The 20617-nt window shown below is 34.8% G+C and overlaps 3 protein-coding genes across 8 annotated transcripts; 1 reads left to right on the top strand and 2 right to left on the bottom strand.

Moving 5' to 3' along the window:
* Positions 1-352: 352 nt before the first annotated feature.
* LOC111395634 (probable LRR receptor-like serine/threonine-protein kinase At1g14390) lies at positions 353-3457 on the top strand. The gene is made up of 4 exons (XM_023021723.1): positions 353-1945; positions 2282-2415; positions 2568-2811; positions 3078-3457. Exons 1-4 carry the CDS (start codon positions 712-714, stop codon positions 3287-3289), a joined length of 1824 nt encoding a protein of 607 aa, XP_022877491.1. The 5' UTR covers positions 353-711; the 3' UTR covers positions 3290-3457.
* A 997-nt stretch (positions 3458-4454) lies between these two features.
* On the bottom strand, positions 4455-10384 carry LOC111395642 (single-stranded DNA-binding protein WHY1, chloroplastic-like). Of its 2 annotated transcripts, none has more exons than XM_023021742.1 (6): positions 10263-10384; positions 10041-10133; positions 9541-9635; positions 5785-5858; positions 5531-5619; positions 4455-4908 (listed from the first exon to the last, which is right to left on the bottom strand). In XM_023021742.1, the coding sequence occupies exons 3-6, from the start codon at positions 9615-9617 to the stop codon at positions 4798-4800; spliced, it is 351 nt and encodes a 116-aa protein (XP_022877510.1). In that variant the 5' UTR covers positions 9618-9635; positions 10041-10133; positions 10263-10384; the 3' UTR covers positions 4455-4797. The 2 variants fall into 2 exon arrangements, with proteins under 2 accessions (XP_022877510.1, XP_022877502.1); XM_023021734.1 differs by having other exon boundaries at positions 10041-10139.
* Positions 10385-12341: 1957 nt separating this feature from the next.
* Positions 12342-18791, bottom strand: LOC111395656 (probable serine/threonine-protein kinase PIX7). 5 transcript variants are annotated; one of them, XM_023021773.1, is made up of 8 exons: positions 18646-18791; positions 18432-18540; positions 17826-18116; positions 15115-15449; positions 14875-15010; positions 14580-14716; positions 14384-14507; positions 12342-13227 (listed from the first exon to the last, which is right to left on the bottom strand). In XM_023021773.1, the coding sequence occupies exons 3-8, from the start codon at positions 18010-18012 to the stop codon at positions 12710-12712; spliced, it is 1437 nt and encodes a 478-aa protein (XP_022877541.1). In that variant the 5' UTR covers positions 18013-18116; positions 18432-18540; positions 18646-18791; the 3' UTR covers positions 12342-12709. The 5 variants fall into 5 exon arrangements, with proteins under 5 accessions (XP_022877541.1, XP_022877516.1, XP_022877524.1 ...); XM_023021748.1 differs by having other exon boundaries at positions 17826-18557; XM_023021756.1 differs by having other exon boundaries at positions 17826-18540; positions 18631-18791.
* Between the last annotated feature and the right edge of the window lie 1826 nt (positions 18792-20617).

Below are 20617 nucleotides of genomic sequence, written 5' to 3' on the forward strand. Positions count from 1 at the left end.
CGAGCATTACTCGAGAACAAAGAAAGCTAAAATCTTGTTAATTATGTTATGCAGTTCAATTTTATCTAATACTAGTCATTAGATGGGACATGATTAGACAATATAAAGATAATAATTTACTTTTTATTTTTCTACTTTAATAGAATGAAGAACCATGCTAGGTCATTATCAGACCACACACATATGTAGGTTCCATGTAATTTTATTTAATTTTTAATAAATATGGAGCCCCTGTACAATGAGGGACCCTGTAAAACATCTGTGAGTAATGCCCTGTATACTCTAGAATGAAATGTCATGAGTCCAATTTGTCAAACAAGCCTTTTCGACTTCTCGGTAGATTAGACAATGTGACCTACTTTTTTTTTATTCTTTTAGCCTTTTTATGTTTTTTGAGATTTTTCCTGGGTATTAGCAAGTGGTACAAAAAGCAAGAGGAAAGCCCCCATCTGTATCACAACTTTATGAAGTACCAAAAACAACCCATGATCACTTATTTCCTATTCTGTAAACTAATCAGGTGAAATCCTAGCCCCTTTATTCTCACAATAATTGCAAGATTTGCAATCCAAGTTCTTTTGCTTCCACGCAGCATTGCTTTTGCCCATTGCAAATTTCTCATTGATGTCTTCTGTAGGAGTTTGGGTCGTGTCATAGTCCCGGTGTAGCTGATGATCTTTATAGTTTGGCACAGAGCTTTTTTCCCAAAAAATGAAAATTTGTTGTCTTCCCTTCGGTATTTTCTTCATTGTTCTTCTTTCAGTTCGAGTTTGCACTGCACAACTAGTACCAACAGAAACTAGAATCCTATTCCAAGTTCAACAGCTTCTTGAATATCCACCAGTTCTTCAAAAATGGAGTAACTGGACAAGCTTTTGTTATTTGCCTCAAACCCCTTCTCTTGCTATAATCTGTTCAGACAATCACATAACTGAATTAACAATAGTTGGAAACAAAACCTTTTCTTCTGAGATTCCTAGGTTGTCACCTGGAAAATTCGCAGTTTCTCAGCAAACTTTGTCTGAAAATTTTTCCCTGGATTCATTCTTCACTGTCCTAACTAAGCTTTCAAATTTGAAGAAATTATCGCTTGTTTCATTAGGATTATGGGGGCCATTACCGGCTAAGATTAACCGGTTTCGATCTATTGAAGTTCTTAATATCAGTTCAAATTTCATTTTTGGTACCCTGCCTCCATCAATAGCCACTTTCAAGAATCTAAGAAGCCTTTTCTTGAAGAATAATTTGCTCAATGGAAGTCTTCCTGGTTTGAAAGGCCTACAGGTCCTTGAAGAACTCGATTTGAGTAACAATCTACTCGGGCCCGAATTTCCATCCTTAGGCAACAATCTAATACGTGTCTCGTTTGGAAATAATTCTTTGAGATCTGAAATTCCTTCGGAATTGAAGAAGCTTAATCGACTTCAAGTACTCGATGTTTCTTCCAATAAGCTCGTTGGACCAATCCCTTCGTTCTTGTTTTCTCTGCCATCAATTCAGTTCATCAACCTTTCGAAAAATCAGTTAAGTGGTGCACTTTCAGGCAATGTATCTTGCAATGGGAATCTTACTTTCGTGGATATTTCTAACAACCTTTTGATAGGGAAATTGCCTTCTTGCCTTGCATTGAACTCGAGAAATCGAACGGTCAGTATCGCATGGAATTGTCTGTCGAATTCAACCTCGAAATATCAGCGTCCCTATAAGTTTTGCCACAAGGAAGCATTAGCCGTTGAGCCACCTGCAAGAAACCAGAAGGAGAAATCCACCCTAAAACTTGGCCTTGTTCTTGGTATTATTGGTGGAATTGTCGCAATCTTAGGCCTTATAGGGTTCTTAATCCTTGCCATCTTCAGAAGAGTGCACAGAAATGGTACTGATTATAAATCTGATAGTTTTGTAATTGAGAAGAACGTCGGCGGCGGCTCCCCACTGGTAAATGGAAGTAAGTTCATAACCACATGTATTCATTAGACCCGTCGAAATGTGTCAAAATTTCATCGTATACTTATCAACTCAACTAAACATCGACCAAATATAATTACTGTATAAAGTATTTTTAAAGCCAGTGTTATGTGTTCTAAGTAACGGTAAAAAACTGTAACTCTCACATCCAAGATGAAACCATATAAATCAGTGTTGTCTTCGCTTGTTTTCCTGTTTATTATCACTCTCGTAAGCAAGAATTAGACCTTAATCCTTAACAACAATCCAAAAATAATAATTTCCAGTTTATCATTCAATCTGAGTAAATTTCTATTTTTTATATGTATTTTCTTAGGGTATGTGCCAAGGCCAATGAGGTTGTCATCAATGGGACTTCCACCATACCATGTTTTTACACTGGAGGAAATGGAAGATGCAACAAACAACTTTGACACATCTAATCTGGTGGGAGAAGGATCCGAGGGCCAGGTAAAAAAGTCGGTTTGCCCTACTGAACAGTATAATGAACAAAATTTTCAACTTATTCTCTTTTCTTAATATAATGCTCGGAACTGTAAAGTGAACCTTACCAAACGAGCCAATATTGAAATTATTCTGTATCGATTTCGAATTTTCAACAGCTCTATAAAGGTTGGCTTAGAGATGGATCAGTGGTCCTAGTGAAGTGCCTGAAGCTCAAACAGAGGCATTCACCTCAAGTTCTGCAGCAGCACATGGAAGTCATATCGAAGCTGAGGCATCGGCATTTGGTTAGCGTTCTCGGACACTGCATAACCACGTACCACGACCATCCTAACACGGCTAGCACGGTCTTTATTGTCCTCGAAAACGTCACCAACGGGTCACTGAGAGATTATCTTACTGGTAATCTAAACCTCTGTTTGATAGCCATTCTAAAGAGAAATTGAAGGAAAATGATATATTAAATAGTGATATTTTTGGAGAATGCGTAATTAATCGGATTTATGTGCAGAAAATTTTATTGTATAAATATATAGTTAAAAATGAGAATAAGAAATAAAGATTTTAAATTTAAAGAGAGTAAAACAGGCTAATTAACCTTCTTGTCTGTTAAAAAAGTGAAACCTGATTCCTAATAAATGTATATATTTACGTTTCCCAATTGGCAGATTGGAGAAAGAGGGAAGTTCTGAAATGGCCACAGAGAATGGGGATTGCGATGGGCGTCGCAAGGGGAATCCAATACCTTCATACCGGAGGAGTCCTCGGAAACGACCTCAAAATCGAGATGATCCTGTTGGACGAAAGTCTGACTGCAAAAATTAGCAGCTATAACATATCTTTGCCGTCCAAGGTAATATCACATAGAATCACGGGTTAGAACTTGCAAAACACCAAGCATATTTTGGCATGCAGACTAGACATATTCGTATAACTAGGCTTGAGCAAAAAAATCAAAAAATCGACCAAACCAATCAAATCGAACCGATTCGGGTCAATTCGGATTAGTTTGATATGGATAATTGGTTTGATTTGATTTTTTTTTTTTAAAACAAAACCATAGTAAATCGATTCAGTCATAATTTGAAGTCTCAAACTGAACCGATTCAACCTACTTACATGTTTACAATTTTTTAATTTAAGAAAAACAAAAGTTAAAAGATAAGTCATAATCTCATAACTATATCTCGATTTCCTCCAATCTATAATATTGTCGATAAGTTATAAGATTGAAAATTTTCCTTCACAAGCTCTTTATGTTATACATAGCATTTTTCCCTTACTCGACCAATCAAACTCCATAATACATTAAAAACAAAAACAGAATTTAAGTGGAAACCTTAGCGGAAACCTTAGTACTAAACTGTAATGCTGTCGATAAATTCTGCTGATCTGTTTCTGCTTCAATCCCTATTACTATAAATCACTTCTGCTGGGTGTCTTGAGTAGGGACAATGTAATAAATCATAATACTACAAAGCATTAAAGAAATGAAAGAAGCCAGATATTGATTAATATCGTCATATTTAACACTGTATAACAAGTGTACGCTCAATGGTTAACCTAATAAACAAGATTGCTTCAATAATTCAGTAAAATACAAAACAAATCTATGTTCATTAGTTCCTTCGTGATAAAACTGTAGCTTACATATAAATAAATAAGAAAAAATCTATTCTATCACGAGACAATCTCTCGAGGCTCAAGCGCTTAAAGGAATAAATCTATCTGTCCAAAATAGTGAAAGACATTAGTTTCCAATCAGTGAGAGTTAAATTTATATCTAATTATATGTTTAAACTACAAAATATATACAAATTCTGTAGATGAGAAATCCTTATGAGCTAATCAAAGCCATAAAGGTTCAGGTCCTTTCAGTATCCATGATACATGTTGAATACTAAGCGTAGAAATGTAAAATGGTAGACCATCTTTTCTCGAAAAATGAGATCAGCTAATTGGACCTATGCAGAGACAAACACAAAATCTGCATAAACAGGTATACGAAGACAGAAAAATGGATCAATCCAACCAATCTTCCTCGCTAAGTAACTATGTCATTTTATTTAAAATAGGAAAAAAACTAAATTCGACAAAAGTAACTGGTACACATAATCAATACGATGTAGTGGACTAAATTAGATTGAAAAATGACAAAATCTCACGACTCTGTTCCAATATATAATATGGGATTATCACCAACTCTGCGAACAGGTAACATCGAAATTGGAAAAATTCTCGGAAACAGTTGCCCTTCTCGCCAAACATACTACATAGCACAACAAGCAAGAAAATAGGAAGAAAAGGAGAGAAGAAATTACAAAAGTCAAGAATCCAAAAACAGTCCTGTTTTTTGACTAGCAAACCTCATACTGGAGCAGTGAGCGACTATCTGTTCCATTCATTTTCCACTCCGGATCTGGCATTAGCACGACTTTCACCTTCTGGCCTTATAGAGTTTGCAAACGTATGCCAGCCTAAAAGGTATGGCAAGATATACTGCAAAAAACCATGAGGACCTTATATGGGATGCAGAAAGGGAAATGCGTATGACAACAGTTACTATACGAGGAGATGGGCAACTCAATGCTAGATGCATATGCATGACCTAGTTAAGCTTAAAAGTTAATTTTAAATAACTTTATGCGCCAAACGTGCTCTAAAAGTAAATCTTTACTTCTTCAAAAAGTACTTTATACTTTTATTAGGTTTTATCCAAGCATGCTCCATGATCTTTAACCTTTTCTCTATAAAAAGGAGAACTTGGACGGAAAATCATTTTATCATTTCCATGTACCCTATACGCACAATGGTGGTTACAATGAAGAGTAAGAAGTTAGTATTATCCATAGCTGGAATCCAATTAAATTGACCCAAACCCAGTAGACATCCCCCCACTCCCCCAACTGTGCACGCTTCTTTGTTCTTGTTATTGCTCTTTCATTATATTTTACATTGGAAACTAATCCCAGACGTCTAATATTGGGTAAGCTAGGGTTTTCTTTTTTCCACCATGCTCCACCTATTTATGTTATTTATACTCACTGCAACAGGCAAGGAATACTTTCCCAACAAATCGTAGGAAAAAAATTTAAGGTGACAGAAAAAAACAGCAACTTACATTGAATGTTGATATAAAGACAGCAAACTCTGCCTTCGTAACAGGAATATAAATGCTCTCATCCAAATTTATGAGCTTATTCTGAACACCTTCAAATCATCCAACAAATCAAAAATTTTTAAAAATGGCAATCAAAGAACCTATATATAAAAAAGAGTGAGAACTATTAAAAAAAATTTGTAATGGTTTCATATGAAGAAAGAAATAAAGTAGATGGTAGAGAAAAAGGGAGAAGGAGGAGGAGAAAGGATTACTGAGGTTAAAGAAGTGGCCAGAACCATCTGGCAAGGGTTCCACCTTCAACACTTTTCTGACCCTACCTTCATCACTGCATAAAATAAACCAGAAATAAGCAAACAAACGAGATCTTCCGGAACCATAGATTCTTTATGGGAGACATATCAATAGAAAAAAGGTGCAAAGCTTGCTAAAAAACAACCAGACCAGTAAAGGAAGCTTCTGTGAGATAGTTTGTTTAACTGTTGAGGCCAATTAACAAAATCTAAGTAAATGGTAATTATGGAGTTACAGATAAAGATAAAGTTATAGTTTTAGATAGAAGTTTAAAATAGAGTTTATCCAATTAGATTAGATAAGAATAATTTTGACAATTTGATATAACTCTAGTTTAATATAAGTTCGTTTAATTTTAGCTTCTTTTCAGTTTCTTGCTCTATAAATAAAGGGCTTATTAATTGTATAATTCAATCATTAATTATATTAATTAAATTATTTCATCTTTGCCTCATTTCTTCTTTTCTTTGACCCCCTTTATCTTTGTTGTTTGTTAACAAATTATATGCTCCTGCGTCAATTTGTTATCAAAGCAAGTTGTTTTCCTTTGGCCTACAAATATTTCCTTCTCAAATAAATAAATAAATAATAATAATATTTATTGCAACCAACCTTTTCCATCCAATCCATACACACCCCACCACCCATCCAAACCCTACAACCACCTCCATACACCACCACCCTTAAATATATGAATAAATTGATATCTTCTTTTGCCATCAATTTTTCTCTTCTTCCCTCCCCTTTCTTTTATGTTCCTTATCTTGCTCATTGTCGAAGTTTAAACTAGAGTTTAATTTCAATTAGATGATATAAGATTAGTATTGATATTTGGTTCATAAGAAATATTGCCTCCTTGAGATGAGTTATGATATATATTGCTATCAAAGGTGTAATATCAACATTTGATCAAGACAAAAGATTGATGTCTTTAGAGTATGAAATTCTAATCTACCTCATTGGAGTCGATTGCTCTCGGTTGGGAAAAAAACGATTGAGATACAGATAAAGATAGAGTTATAGTTTGAATAGAAGTTAACAACAAAATTTAATTCCAATTAAATTAGATAAAATTAGTTTTGATATTTTAATACAATTCTATTCTAGTAGAAATGTGTTTAACTTTAGTTTCTTTTCAATTTCTCGCTCTATGAACAAAGGGTTTATTCATTGTAATATTCAATCCTTGATATATGAATAAAAATATTTTTCTACCCTCAACTCTTCTCTTCTTGGACCTTCTCTTTCTTGTTCGCAAACAAATTATGCGCTCCTACATCAAGTAGTCTTCTAAAGACACGTATGCTAACAGCTAAAACTTCAAACTTCTCAACAGTCTCGATATAATACCCGCATCCGAATTTCCGGGTCTAATTATCAAAATTTAAAATTTAGGGGCTCATTTGAGAGTTAATCAACCTTCTAGGACCTTGTAGCAAACTTACCATAAGTGCTAAATTCCACATGTTTTTGATAAAATTCTTGGTCAAACACTTACATAGAAAATTCTTGATTTATGCTTGATTGATTGACGAAACATAAGGTAAAATTGTTGATTTATGCTTGATTGACCAAACATAAGGTAAAATTGTTGACTTATGTTTGATTGATTGATCAAACATAAAGCAAAATACTTGATTTATACTTAATTGATTGACCAAACATAAGGTAAAATTTTTAATTTATGCTTGATTGACCAAACATAAGGTAATGTGTAGTGTGAATGCATAAATGTAGGAATAATGGAGAGATTCTTGCTCATTTCATAAATTTCAAGGGACAAATTCCACCATCATGAAATTTTCCTTAAAGATGCATGCCTAATCTTCTCCTATTTAAATCCCTCATTCACATTCACATGTTATCGCTCACTAGTATTTTTTTTTAGTCCAAATAATATACACGTACACATTCATAAGCCAAGGTGGAAATTGTAGAGGGATCAAGTCTCTATTATTCTTTCATTCAAATTTCACGGTAAGTACATTGCCTATGTTGAATTATTGTTATGTTATGAATTTCAAGAAAATTATTATGGATCCCATATGCTATGATATGATTATAATTATGTTAAGGAGACCAGAGTTTAGTAGCGCTACACATAAGAATTCTCACCACCTATATTCGGTAAATTCTTCTATCTCCATTATGCTGATTATGATTATTATACTTTTTTAAGTTATACACAATAATAATTCATGGCGTCCTTATTGAGATTTTATAAATCTCACCCTATGATAATTCCCCCTTTCAGGCAACTGATGGTTTGAGGCAGTCAACATGAAGATGGCAATGAGACTAGGATTAATAAATTGTGTTGTGTTTAAAACACAACTTTGAATTTTCAAATTTAATTGTTATCTTAGAATTATTTTCTTTCTTTCATTTTTCGCAGTTACATGATAAAACCAAAATTTATTTACTCATTGAAGAAAAAATAAAAATTATTTCATGTTCTTATTTTAGTTCTTATAAAAGAATTAAGTTTTATTTAGTGACTATGGAATAGTCAAGGATTCGGGCCGTCACACTTGATACCTACAGAGCATCAGGGACAAAAAAGGAAACGCTATTTCCAAGGGTTCACTTATCGTATGTTTGGTATGGATAATTAAATAACCCTGTGAAATGTAAGAAAACAAAAATGATGTAAATTATGTTGTCCACCAAACACAAATCCTGGCAAGGAACATTGTAAAGTAGTGCAATAGATATTTAGATACTTGAGGGGCTCTACTGATGCTTGCTAGCATTTTGATAGAAATACAGATAGAGTCATTAGGTACATAGATTCAATCTATGCATGAGATCTTGATAAAAGGAAATCACTTACAGGATACAAGGTTATTACAGAGGCATGTAAGGAGGCTATGTGATTGAAGGGGTTGATTGGTGAAATCAACAAAGACTTGCAAATTTCTCCAATATATTGTGATAGCCCGAGTGCTATTTTTCTGACTAAGAATCATATATTCCATGAGAGAACTAAGCACATTAATGTGAGATATTATTTTGTACATGAGATTGCTCATAGTGATATTGTAGTGAGCAATGTTCACCCCAAGGATAATCTTGCTAATATGATTACAAAACCACTTTCTATTACTAAGTTTGAGCATTGCTTGAACTTGGTGTTTGTCATTGATTGAGTTCATTGAGGCTTGTTTAGAAGAGTGATATTTACTTTGAAGATGTGTTTTGGAATTCCTCGTATTAGAATTTGGTTCAAGATGGAGATTTGTTGTAGTTTGACTCAAATTCTAGTGAGTATTGGAGTTTTGGTTGAGCCTACCGCTAGTTGACCGCTCAACCGATTCTGCATATTTTCTCCGGAGACTTGTTGCTCTTAGGCGATGCCGTTAGCCTGTCGCTCGAGCAACAAAGTTATCCAATCCAGACCCATTTCATGTTTTAACGCATTTTTTTAGCCTCTTATTCATCAACAACTTGATTTCTAATCGAGAATAATGAGATCTTGTTATGAACACAATTACTATTGATTATAGTTAATTTCTCCTCCTCTACCTCTGGTTCTTCTCATCTTGGATTTTCACATAAATCTCGATATTCTTAGTTTGTTTTGTTTATTTCATCATCGTTATTATCTTGCGCTCAATTCATTACAGATGGCCAATAGTTCGGGCTATGAAACACTAGGGCTGCCATTTCCTTACTGGAAAGCAATTGCTAGCTAATTTTTAGGAGAATAATCTCACCTCTTTCCTTTAAAAGGATCGTGAAAAAATTCACAAGAGTCTTTTGCCCCAAGACTGATCAGATGTCCTATTTCCATCACCGACAATGAAAATACCTGGAGATATGCAAAAAGACGTACATTCAGCTAAACAAACACAAATTTGCAGGCCAAGGTCAAGGCAATGCAATCGTAACATCTTTCTCGCATCCTTGTGGTTTCAAAATAGAATATAGCCTCACGTTTTTCTATTACAGAGTAAAAACGTGATTGTTTGTAAAGGATAAGTTTAGGCAAATTTGGAAACATAAAAAATATAACCAATCATTGACGATGACTTGTATTCTTAAGTTATACTACGAAAAGAGGATATCCCAAGAATTAGCACATGTAAACCATGAGTTCCATTTCCAGGAATTCGATTTCAAGTTAACTCTGATCTGTGCTAAAACAGAGATACATTTACACAGATGCCTGCAGACACAAATGCAATGAATGACTAAAAGCTGAAGTATTAGTGACCTGCTTTCGACTCCAATCATATTGGCGAACACCAGCAGCAGGTGCGAACTGTAGCAACACATAACCCTCCTTTGACACTTTGAATGCCCCAGACTGCTCCTTAAACCAACATATTACATATATAAACCACAATATATATATATATATATATTCAAGAACAATGCACTGACTATAACACAAGAACTTGGAACAGGCTTCCAACAATTATTATGAGGACCATACATCCAAAGGATAGAACTCTGGAGGCCGAGGCTCCACTGTAAGAGCAGCTTTCCCTTTGTATACAGAATATCCTACATAAACCCTCGGTGGCAGATGCCCTGTCAGGCACAAAACTCATGGAGTAAATCGAAAATACATGTAATTCGTAATATTACTGCTGATGTATAATTGATAACTGTAACTCAATTTAGTGGGTTGATATAAAAATTAAACCATGGAAAATGAAAACCACCCTGATTCTAAAGGACAAAATTCAGGACAAAAGTTAAATTTGACAGTGTCCTATTCTCTTCTCTCCCAGATGCGCTAGTACGGTAAAACCCTTCAGCAAATAAATTAAAAATTACCCTCTTTACCGCTTCTTAGAAAATTAGTACATTCGATATACATTACACCTAAGCATCGAATTCAAAAGGCAAAAAAACCAAGAAATGCATTAACCCATTTAAGCCGTTACTTTGAAAAGAAAACAAAAGAAAGATCTGGTTTGAAACTAAGAAAATTCAAAATGACGGACGAAAATCACGTTTAAAGAGGGGGGCGGGGGGGAATTCCTTTACATAAACTACCTCTTGTTATACAAATAAGCATTACAAACACTTTTAACGAGCCATAAATTACCCAAAAATCCACATTTAAAGATTAATTTTCAAAAAGCGAAAAAATAAATTCTCATTTCATAAATCAAGTGATAATTAAATTTTAATAATTATAATCTCCGTTTGAGTCACATTATTGTAAAAATGATAATGAAAAATATAATCGTTATAGACCCAATAGAAAATATAAAAAGTGAAATATAGTGACTTGATGTGATAGATAATGATCATATTTTTAATTTTATTGAAGAAATAATGGAACTCAAATAGGGCCGTAATATGTTATGAGTTGCTTAACACAATTTTTGTGATTTGATTTAAAAAACACTTGGTTTTCATTCTTCCTTCTTTGTAAACATATTTATGTTTTATTTTTTTGAAAATTACCAATTCGACCCTTGACCCTTTTCTTTTTCAGGTTGATGCTCGATCAATTTTTAGACCATTGGAATTACCATACGATATAAGCCAAAAACATTTGACCAAAACTAAAGCCTCATTACTCATTGAATTTGTTTAATTCACAATTCCTAATTTCCTTATTTTGCTCATTTGTCTTAATAGGTAACAAATTTGCACTTAAAGGCACCGTGTAAGATTTAATGTTAAAATTTTGTAACAGAGTGGAGTGTAATATTTAAAAACTTAAATAACTATTATCGTTAAAAAAAATTCTTCAATGGCTATTAGCATAATTTCTCAAAACTTTGGTGACCGTTCCCATAATTAACCCTTTTTAGTGTGTAACTTGTAATCAGGTTCAAGACTGTTTTGCGAGAGAAACTTGGGTGGGGCGCCACCTCTGCGGATGGCCCACACACCTCAGGGGGTGTGGTGGTCCACCCGCCGAGGTAGCGCACTCCGTACTACCGCCCTACCTAAATTTTTTTCCTGTGTTTGCGGTATATGTCAAGTTATAAATCCCCATATTTTAAACATGAAACGAATGTTTAGTCTTCACTTGTTCATGTTAATGCATAGATGCTTGATTACCTGTCTCAATGAAAATTTCCACATGTTAAATTATCAAGGAGCTATAGAAAATGGATAAAGTTGAGATTTATAGCAAACTATAGTCTAATGGCTTCTTCTCTTTTAACTCGATTTGTTCTTTGATCTAATGGATATCATGTCGTACCATGAAAGGTTAAGCATCTAGCATGTCGTCGACCCACTGGCTTCACCGTGTAAGTGTGCGACCACGTACATTGTTTGCAAAATTAAGCTCGATTTTTACACGATGAGATGACAACACTAAATTGACTGGTTTAAAGTTGCTTTTTAACCAACATCCAATAAAATTGTGACAGCAGCCTATCTGTCAAACTACCTTGCAAAATCCCCTGTACATGTAGTGAGATCGTTGTTTGCAATATAGTTTTAACAACCAACTCTGACTTCAAAAGCTTCTGGGTATAAAATTAATCAAAACCCACCCACGCAATAATTGTAACTTCTACTTTATCCACTTAAAAAAAAGTACTTTTAAGCATGACCAAACATAACATAAATATGCGGGCAGCAAGAAAGAATCATTCCCGGGGCACCTTACCTCAAAGAATCGTCTGTTTATAGGCGTCTTTGAAATTACGTGGGCTTCATGTTTGCTAATGTCACTTGCACTAAACAGAGAGAGAGGGTAAAAGATTTACTCCACCAGATTCAGCTCCTGTTGACATTACAATCTTCCCCAGTGGGAGTTCAACTTTTTACAGTGACAAGATAATAATGCACTCTCCTGTTCCTTTTGAAGTTATCCAAGGATAATGGACCGATGGTATATACGGGTAAAAGAAAAAAAAATAGTCTGACCACTATGAAAAGAAGCACCATAATCGCTGATCCATTCTATGCTTTACCATTTGGTTTTGGTGATTGGACAAACTTATTGTGATATGGAGAAGCATGAGAACCATTATGGAACGAGAGACTTCTTGGATGAAGCTGACCATTTCTCGAGAATGAGCCCTGCGTTCTAAGGCCATTTCTAGCATTTGGGCTCGATCCCACACGATCAGCTTGCATCGACTGGAAATAGTATGACGAGCTGGCCATATCCTTGAGATTTGGCAGAGGCTTTAAAGCTTCGACAACTTCACTCATTAAAGGCCTTGCTTTGGCATCCCTGTTAAGACAGTGTGCGACCAACTGTGCAGCTTTTTGGGCCCCTTTTATAGAAAAATGACCTTCAAGTCTAGGGTCTATTAGACGATAAAACCGTCTCCTCTCACCCAGATGAGGCCGAGCCCATTCTACAAGGTTATGTTCTCCATTAGGCCGATTTTTGTCCATTGATCTTCTTCCACTGAGTATTTCGAGCAAAACAACACCAAAGCTGTAGACATCACTCTTTGATGTAAGATGCCCTGCATCAGAAGAGTTGTCACAAACCCATATTTTTACCCCCTTTATGACAGAATTATGGAAAACAAAAAAGTTCCGAAGAGTTTACAAATAATGGGAAAAGTGGAAAAACTTAAAAATGCATTGCATAGATGAACCCGAAAATGACCAAGGATGTTTAAGACATACAATATTTAAACTTGAGAATTGAAGCTATGCTAAACAGAAAAATCAAATAGCAAAATCTTTTTATGTGAATGAAAATGGAAAGAAGTGGTAAAAAATCTACCTTTGTTATCATGTTTATCAAATAGCGAAACTTGCGCACTGGTAGTACAGTGGCATTATGAGACATAAACAACAAACTCATTTTCAGGTAAGTTAGCCACACTAGGAAGATAGAGATGCAGTAAGTTCAATGACAAGCACATTTCTCGATAAGCACAAGATATTTGCATGGTATGAGGATTGGAATGACACCTACAAAACTTGCTTGCTTAAAATATGATGCACACATGATACATCACCCCTTGTGGGAAAAATATTTTCCTTAGTAATCCACGATGACACCACCAGGTAGGATGTGGTGCATTTTAAGCTACCGACTGTCCCTGCTCGAGGCTATAGGTCCCTACACATGACGAGGAGTCCGTAGAGTGAAGGAACCTATTAGTTGGCTTGTTCATAATCATGCAACCAAAAGACGTAAAAAAGACACCACCAACACAAAAATTTGGGTTCATTATCCCTTCAAAGAAATTGAAGAAGGAAAGTATCTCATAGTCCCTGACATCTCCAGCAACTAAATCCCTAAAGCCTCTTCATCAAGGCCCACACATTTGACATCACAACAGACAATGTGGGACTCTAGAGGTAGCCCCCACACAGAGAGTAGTACACGGCTCTGATACTTTCAACTTTCCTCCCTCTAAAGCCATTTCTAGCACAACCCACCCCACACACCAAACGGCTCACAGGTTCAAGGCACGATGTCACTATATATCAAACCTTCAAACTTGCAGAAAACCTTTTCTCTCTTAAGTTAATTTCTCCAATATCTTTCTTGCTCTCTTCATCCATTTTTTTCAACCTTGTATATTAGTTACCAATTATCTCTTTTTCATTTGCTGTTTGCATCAAGAAAAGGCAAGACTATAATCAAAGGCATATAAGTGCTACCTGTCATGACATATTCTGGGGCCGCATAACCATACGTTCCCATCACACGGGTGGAAACATGAGTCTTTCCTTCATCCGGAGCATCTTTAGCAAGTCCAAAATCAGAAAGTTTGGAGTTATATTCCTGGAATGAAAAGCTATTAGTTAAGCTACATACACGAGTCAAAAATGTAGTTTGCAAAACACTGGAACTTACAGAATCTAACAGAATATTAGATGTCTTAAAATCACGATATATCACTGGCCGCTCTGCTTCCTCATGAAGAAAAGCAAGACCCTTTGCAGCACCTAAAGCAATTTTCATCCTAATAGACCATGGTAGAGGCAGAGACCCTAGAAACAATAATGGTAAATATGGCCAAACATCAGACATATTAAAAAAATATGTGCAGATAATCACGGTTCAACTACGATAAGAATGAAATGTGAAACAAATGAGAGTAGATAAAACACACTGGTGAAAAATACATTGAAGAATATTAGATACTTACTCCTGAATAAGTGGTTCTCCAAGCTTCCTCTAGGCATGAACTCATACACAAGCAGCCTTTGATCATCTTCAATACAGGATCCTATTAGTTTAACCAAATTAGGATGAATGAGGTCACCAAGGAAATTTACTTCAGCCTGCCAAATAAAAGTTTAATTTAGAATAATTCGACACAAAATAAGAGAAAATAACATAAACAAGAGAGCCATGTTGAGAAAATCAAATAAAGAAAGCATCTAACCAGCCATTCTTTGTGACCTTGAAGCCCGTCGTGATTGAGGATTTTCACAGCAACAGTAAGTCCTGTCCCAGGTTTCACTGGTGCTGTTCCATTCTCTTCAATCCACCCCTTAAATACACAACCGAAACCTCCTTCACCAAGAAGTGATTCTGGTCTAAAATTTCTTGTTGCCAACTTAAGATCATTAAAAGCAAATTTTCGAAGCCGAGAAGAAATTTGAAGTTCCTCTTCGTGTTTGGAGCTGGAAGAATTGCTTTCCGAATTGCTCGTTGTGGAGGAAGAGATTATGGGGGCAACTGGTTGGTCTCTGCTTGTATCATTCATAGTTTTGCTTTCTGCTTACAATCACAATTAAACAGTAGATAAAAATGAGATACAAATTATCATGGTAGCAAAAATCTACACAGGCATTGCCAGGCATCACACATGATATATAGGGTTCCACGTACTCAACCAGTAGATGCAGAAAAGTGTTAGTAACAATGTAAGACCGACAAGAATTTTACTGTATATGCATAACAAGACAAGTGTGAAAAGAATAGCCATATATGTATCGAGTCATATGAGAAAAACCAATTACCAATAATAAAACAACGTGAAAACCACGAATATTAGTATATGAGGTTTAACCTTACCTTGCACAAGATATACAACCGAAACTGTACAGTTTTGAACTATCCAAGTATCCAAAAAATCCATCCAAGACTCTGTAAAACTAGGAATGGATTGACTAATCCAAAAGATTAAAAAAGAACAAAGAAAAATTCTTTAACCTACAGATGTATTTAGCTCTCACAATACTCTGTGTCAAAAGTCCACATCAAACGGCGAGAAGCTATATCTTTCCTTTATAGTTTCTAAATGTAAACTTGGCACAACCTTTTGCACCCCTAAAAAACTCCTAAAATCAGCTCCCAGTAGAATCAACCAGAATATGATTAACATCCTCCCTCGCCTTCTTACATGTTAAAAATCAGCTAATGCATAGTTTCTTCCTCCTCAAGTTATCGGCTATGAAGATGGCTTCTCCGGGAACATTCAGGAGCTTTACCAACCCAAATTACTTTCCAACAGAAAAGCAAAGCATCCAGTTTAAGCATAAGATAATTGACAGTTTTGGTGAAGAATCAGCCGTCACTTGCTCCTCTACAGACCATCTTGTAACCGTCACAATTATGGCCATAATTTAGCAAGAGATTTGGGCTGACTCAACTCCCAGGCCGGACCCTCAGGCACCCCACTCCAAAAGCATAAATTTTTTGTCACACTCCCATGAAAAATCTGAAAATTGTATCTCTAATAGAAACAGAATTCACTGCAATTCTAAAGAGAGAACCAAAAACCTCTTTCAAAGCATTGTCAGCACACCAGGTATCCAACCAAATCTGATTCTCTTCTCCCATCACCCACTTTAGAGCCAATAAATTTAGCCAACCGTAAGGTTCATTATACCCCTTCAAAGTTCAAGCGTATAAGTTAAACTAGGCCCCCTTCTAGCCTGCATTATTTCCCGTTAAATTATAATTCATTTTCCTCTTTCTTCTTATCAACCACGGATTCTCCAATAAAATAATATTACACGTAAACCCAAAAACTTTTACTTCTTTTTTAACCACACATTCTCCAAAAAATTACTATTTCTCTCATTATAATGTAGAATAATGGGGTCCAAATGGGGCACTCGGCGTCTTAGTTCTTAAATTTGCCCGTTCAAATTTTTGCATACATCTTATTTTGTACTAGCATTGTGATAAGTATTACAACTCCAATCACATTATAGTCCAAATTAAATTCATTTGGAAATCAAGAATAGTTCTTATAGTAACACAAACACAATTCACTCTACACAATCCAACCACACTTTGGAAAGTATCTACACATTATCTCCTGTTAGTCATGTACCTAACATTCACATGCATATAAGATAAAATATTACACTGAAAGTGAGTCACCAAGTTCACTGTACTGATATTCTACTAATCAAAGGAAAGGGCAACTATCTTAAGTTTTAACATACTCAACACAATAACTTCTCATCAAGAGGACAAACTAATGAAACAGCAATAAGTTCATTAAATTTTAAAAATAAATCAGAATATTTTAGATACCATTTAACTCCAATAAGAGTATTATAAACTTGTTTACTAAGTTCTGATACACAACCTAGGCTAATGATTGAACTTCAGTACTTCACTTTTCAAATTTTAGAATTGACTAATTGAAAATGCAAGTGGTTAGTACGCACACTTAGATCTCAAACGTTAGCATCTTTAATCAATCTTCCTACGCTGTTGCTAAGTAGTATCCCCACTTCCTCCCCCCTCCCTTCTTTACTTGATCAAACAAAAAACCGCGTGAATATTGAAACTATTTGGAATAATCTCTAATTAGCTAGCAACAAATCCCAGGACAAGCAGATTAACTGGAACTTCCATGAATTCAAAAGTTCAACATTCATTTAAATTCAATATCATCTATCTTATATAGTAGCAGAAACAGAATATTTTGCTCAGGAACTTCTTGTCAAGCAAATAGGAATCATCGTTTTTTACCATATCATATTCAGAAGTAATACCAATACAACTAGCAAATATAGCAATCACATACAACTGCAACATAAAAGAAGACAAAGATACTATTAAGCAAACTCATACCAGTCGAGATATAAAAAATAAATAAATAAAAATTGAAGCTACAAGTTAAAGCATTACCACAGTGAGTGCTGATGCTACTAATGGAGCTATCAACTTTAGATCTTGATGACATACAGCTGCCAATAAACCTCAATTTAATCCAACACCCGGTCTCCTCCTCAGAGTCACCATCTTTCTTCTTTCTCCCCTTTGATTTCCCCACATCCCAAGACTCCTTCTTCAATGCATCACCACCTAATCCCATGTTTTACAAAACCCAAAATCCTAGCCCACCTCCCTCCACCTGGAAAAACCTTTACCAAATAACCCTTCACTTCCAGTATTATTTCCTCCAGCCCCAAGAATCACCTAAAATTACTCAAATCATTTCAGAAATTAGTCAAATGTAGGAAAAAAAAAACAGAAAAGTACTTTTCAGCCATTCTGTAGAAAACCCAAATAGAGCAAAAGAAAACAAAATATCTCTTCCACTCCAAGAGCTAAGTTCTAGTCAAAAAACGTCAAAGTATAACAAAATAGCTCAAACCCAGTTCTAAACATCAGCTAAAATAGCAAATAAAGACAACCCATATAGCTTCAAAGATTCCACAATATCTCTTCCATTACAAGGCCAAATCTTTTCAACAAAATACAGAAAAATTAGATTAAATAAATAACTCAGACCCAGTTGAAAAAGATGAGCAGAAAAACACATTAGGCTCCTCTAGAAGAACTCAGTGATTGCAGATCACATGCTTGACCTTCAAAGCAGAAGAAAACTTTGCCCTTGCCACTGTGCAAAAAGTGAAGCTGGAATCAGATAATCATAATTATTATTATTAATTCTTATAAAAATCCCAGTTCAAAAGTATAGTGCTATTACTCTTCCACTATTTACCAGTTGTCTATTCCTAGACACCACTACGGGAAAGTCCGTTCTCGAAAACTTTTAAAAAATCTCAATATAAAAAAAAGGGCTAAAATATGGTGGCCAGTTCAACGCTTAAAGAATTACTATATATTTTACAGCATATAATTTTTTTTTCCTTTTTTTGCAATGTGAATATGTACATGCAAGAATGAAATTTATTGCCAAATAAAAGAAAATAAAGCAAATTCTTTAAAAAAAAAAATGTGAATTATCGGTTCCTACTTTATTAATAGGATCAAAGACCCAAAAAGTAAGTGGAGAGCTGCCCGGAGAACGCGGGTAAGGAGTTGAAATACCAAACATACCCCTCAAACAACTCTTTTATCTCCACGTTGATGTAAATAGTAAGGTTAAATTATAGAAAAAGAGAATTTGGAAACAGAATTTGGGACTGCGGGCAGTAGAGGGAAACTTGAGGGACCCACCAGATGATGACGTGTTAATTCTTGATGTACGTGCAACCAGTAGCGTCAGCGGCGGTTTGTCCTTCATCGATGCCGTGCATGCATTTTTGTTCTCCTCTCTTTTTTCTTTTTTTTTCCTTCAATTAAATATATATTTATAGGTTGAACCCCAACTTTAAAGGCCCCCACCGACCCTGTCCTGGACCATCGTGGAGGAGGTAAATCGCAGGATGTGCCTCCCAGGAGACAAGGTGGAAAGCATATGGATAGGCCAAGACTGTTAACCCATATGGTAACTCCCGCTTGTAACAAAGCCAATTCCACCTTGCGGAGAATCGAACTCTGCACACTGCCACGCTGAACCCTATCTGCCCTCCCCTTTGCCACTGGGAGATATGCCCTGGGGACAATTAAATATACATTTATAATTTAGACGAGAGAAAGATTGTTAGAAAAATCAAAGGGGATAATGATGTCATGTGGTACAGTGCAATGAAAGATATAGATAAAAGTGTACACGTAACATAATTCTTTTTCATTTTTTTTTCTCTCTGTCTTGTATGTGGAACTTAAAAGAATAATGCTATTTGCTACAATTAAATATACATCTATAATTTAGGCAAGAGAAAGATTGTTAGAAAAATCAAAGCGAATAATGATGTCATGTGGCACAGCGCAGTGAAAGATGTAGACAAAAGTGTTTAGGTAACATAATTCTTTTTCATTTTTTTCTCTCTGCCTTGTATGTGGAACTTAAAAGAATAATGTTATTTGCTATCATTTTATATAACATATATATGACATGTGATTATTTGATGCATAAATGAGTAACTCCGAATATTATTATTCAACTTAAAATCCAAATTATTTGCTATTTTGTAACTTTAGAAACGCTAATTCACAATAATATATCTATTTAGGGTAATTAGGGAAAAAAAAATCCATATTGTCTACACTCATTGTGAAAATAGTTCATGTCGTTTTAAACTTAGTATTTACACATTCATATTTAACTCTTTTTGCGAAAGTGATCCTCTCCGTCATGTTCCGTTAAATCATTCTGTGATATATGGGTGATTGGCACAAAATGTCCCTACTGTTTACCGTCATTGCAAAATCATCCCTATATTTTTAATTTTGACATTTAGACACTCAGATCGATCTTTCTTTACCCAAAAGATTTTTATCATCTATTTTCTCTATTAAAGCATTATAAAATGATTAATTTACTCTACTCTTTAAATAAATAAAATAGAAAAGAAATAATAATATAAAAAAGTTTCATCTAGAATTTCAAATTTGTTAAAAAGTATAATCGAATCTCAAATAAAACAATTTAAAACGTTTTTGCAAAAATGAATATTTTATTTTTCCAATTAACTCACCTACTCCTACGTCCATGGTGGTGCTGATGGCCGATGGCATGGTGTAGAATTTGATAAGAAATAAGCACCATTTGTTTATTTTTAAATTTTTTTCTATTATTAAATTATTATTATTATTATTATTATTATTATTATTATTATTATTATTAT

This window comes from Olea europaea, chromosome 1 (assembly GCF_002742605.1).
Source record: "Olea europaea var. sylvestris chromosome 1, O_europaea_v1, whole genome shotgun sequence".
Lineage (NCBI taxonomy): Eukaryota > Viridiplantae > Streptophyta > Magnoliopsida > Lamiales > Oleaceae > Olea > Olea europaea.

Coding starts and splice junctions, on each gene's coding strand:
- LOC111395634 (XM_023021723.1), top strand. CDS start 712: ATGAAAATTTGTTGTCTTCCCTTCGGTATTTTCTTCATTGTTCTTCTT. Junction 1,946..2,281: donor CTCCCCACTGGTAAATGGAA/GTAAGTTCATAA, acceptor GTATTTTCTTAG/GGTATGTGCCAAGGCCAATG. Junction 2,812..3,077: donor ACTGAGAGATTATCTTACTG/GTAATCTAAACC, acceptor CCCAATTGGCAG/ATTGGAGAAAGAGGGAAGTT.
- LOC111395642 (XM_023021742.1), bottom strand. CDS start 9,617: ATGGAAATAGGACATCTGATCAGTCTTGGGGCAAAAGACTCTTGTGAA. Junction 5,859..9,540: donor GATCCTTTTAAAGGAAAGAG/GTGAGATTATTC, acceptor TATTTTATGCAG/TGATGAAGGTAGGGTCAGAA. Junction 5,620..5,784: donor TGGCCACTTCTTTAACCTCA/GTAATCCTTTCT, acceptor GATGATTTGAAG/GTGTTCAGAATAAGCTCATA.
- LOC111395656 (XM_023021773.1), bottom strand. CDS start 18,012: ATGGGATTAGGTGGTGATGCATTGAAGAAGGAGTCTTGGGATGTGGGG. Junction 15,011..15,114: donor AAGGTCACAAAGAATGGCTG/GTTAGATGCTTT, acceptor TTTATTTGGCAG/GCTGAAGTAAATTTCCTTGG. Junction 14,508..14,579: donor CTAATATTCTGTTAGATTCT/GTAAGTTCCAGT, acceptor TTTTCATTCCAG/GAATATAACTCCAAACTTTC.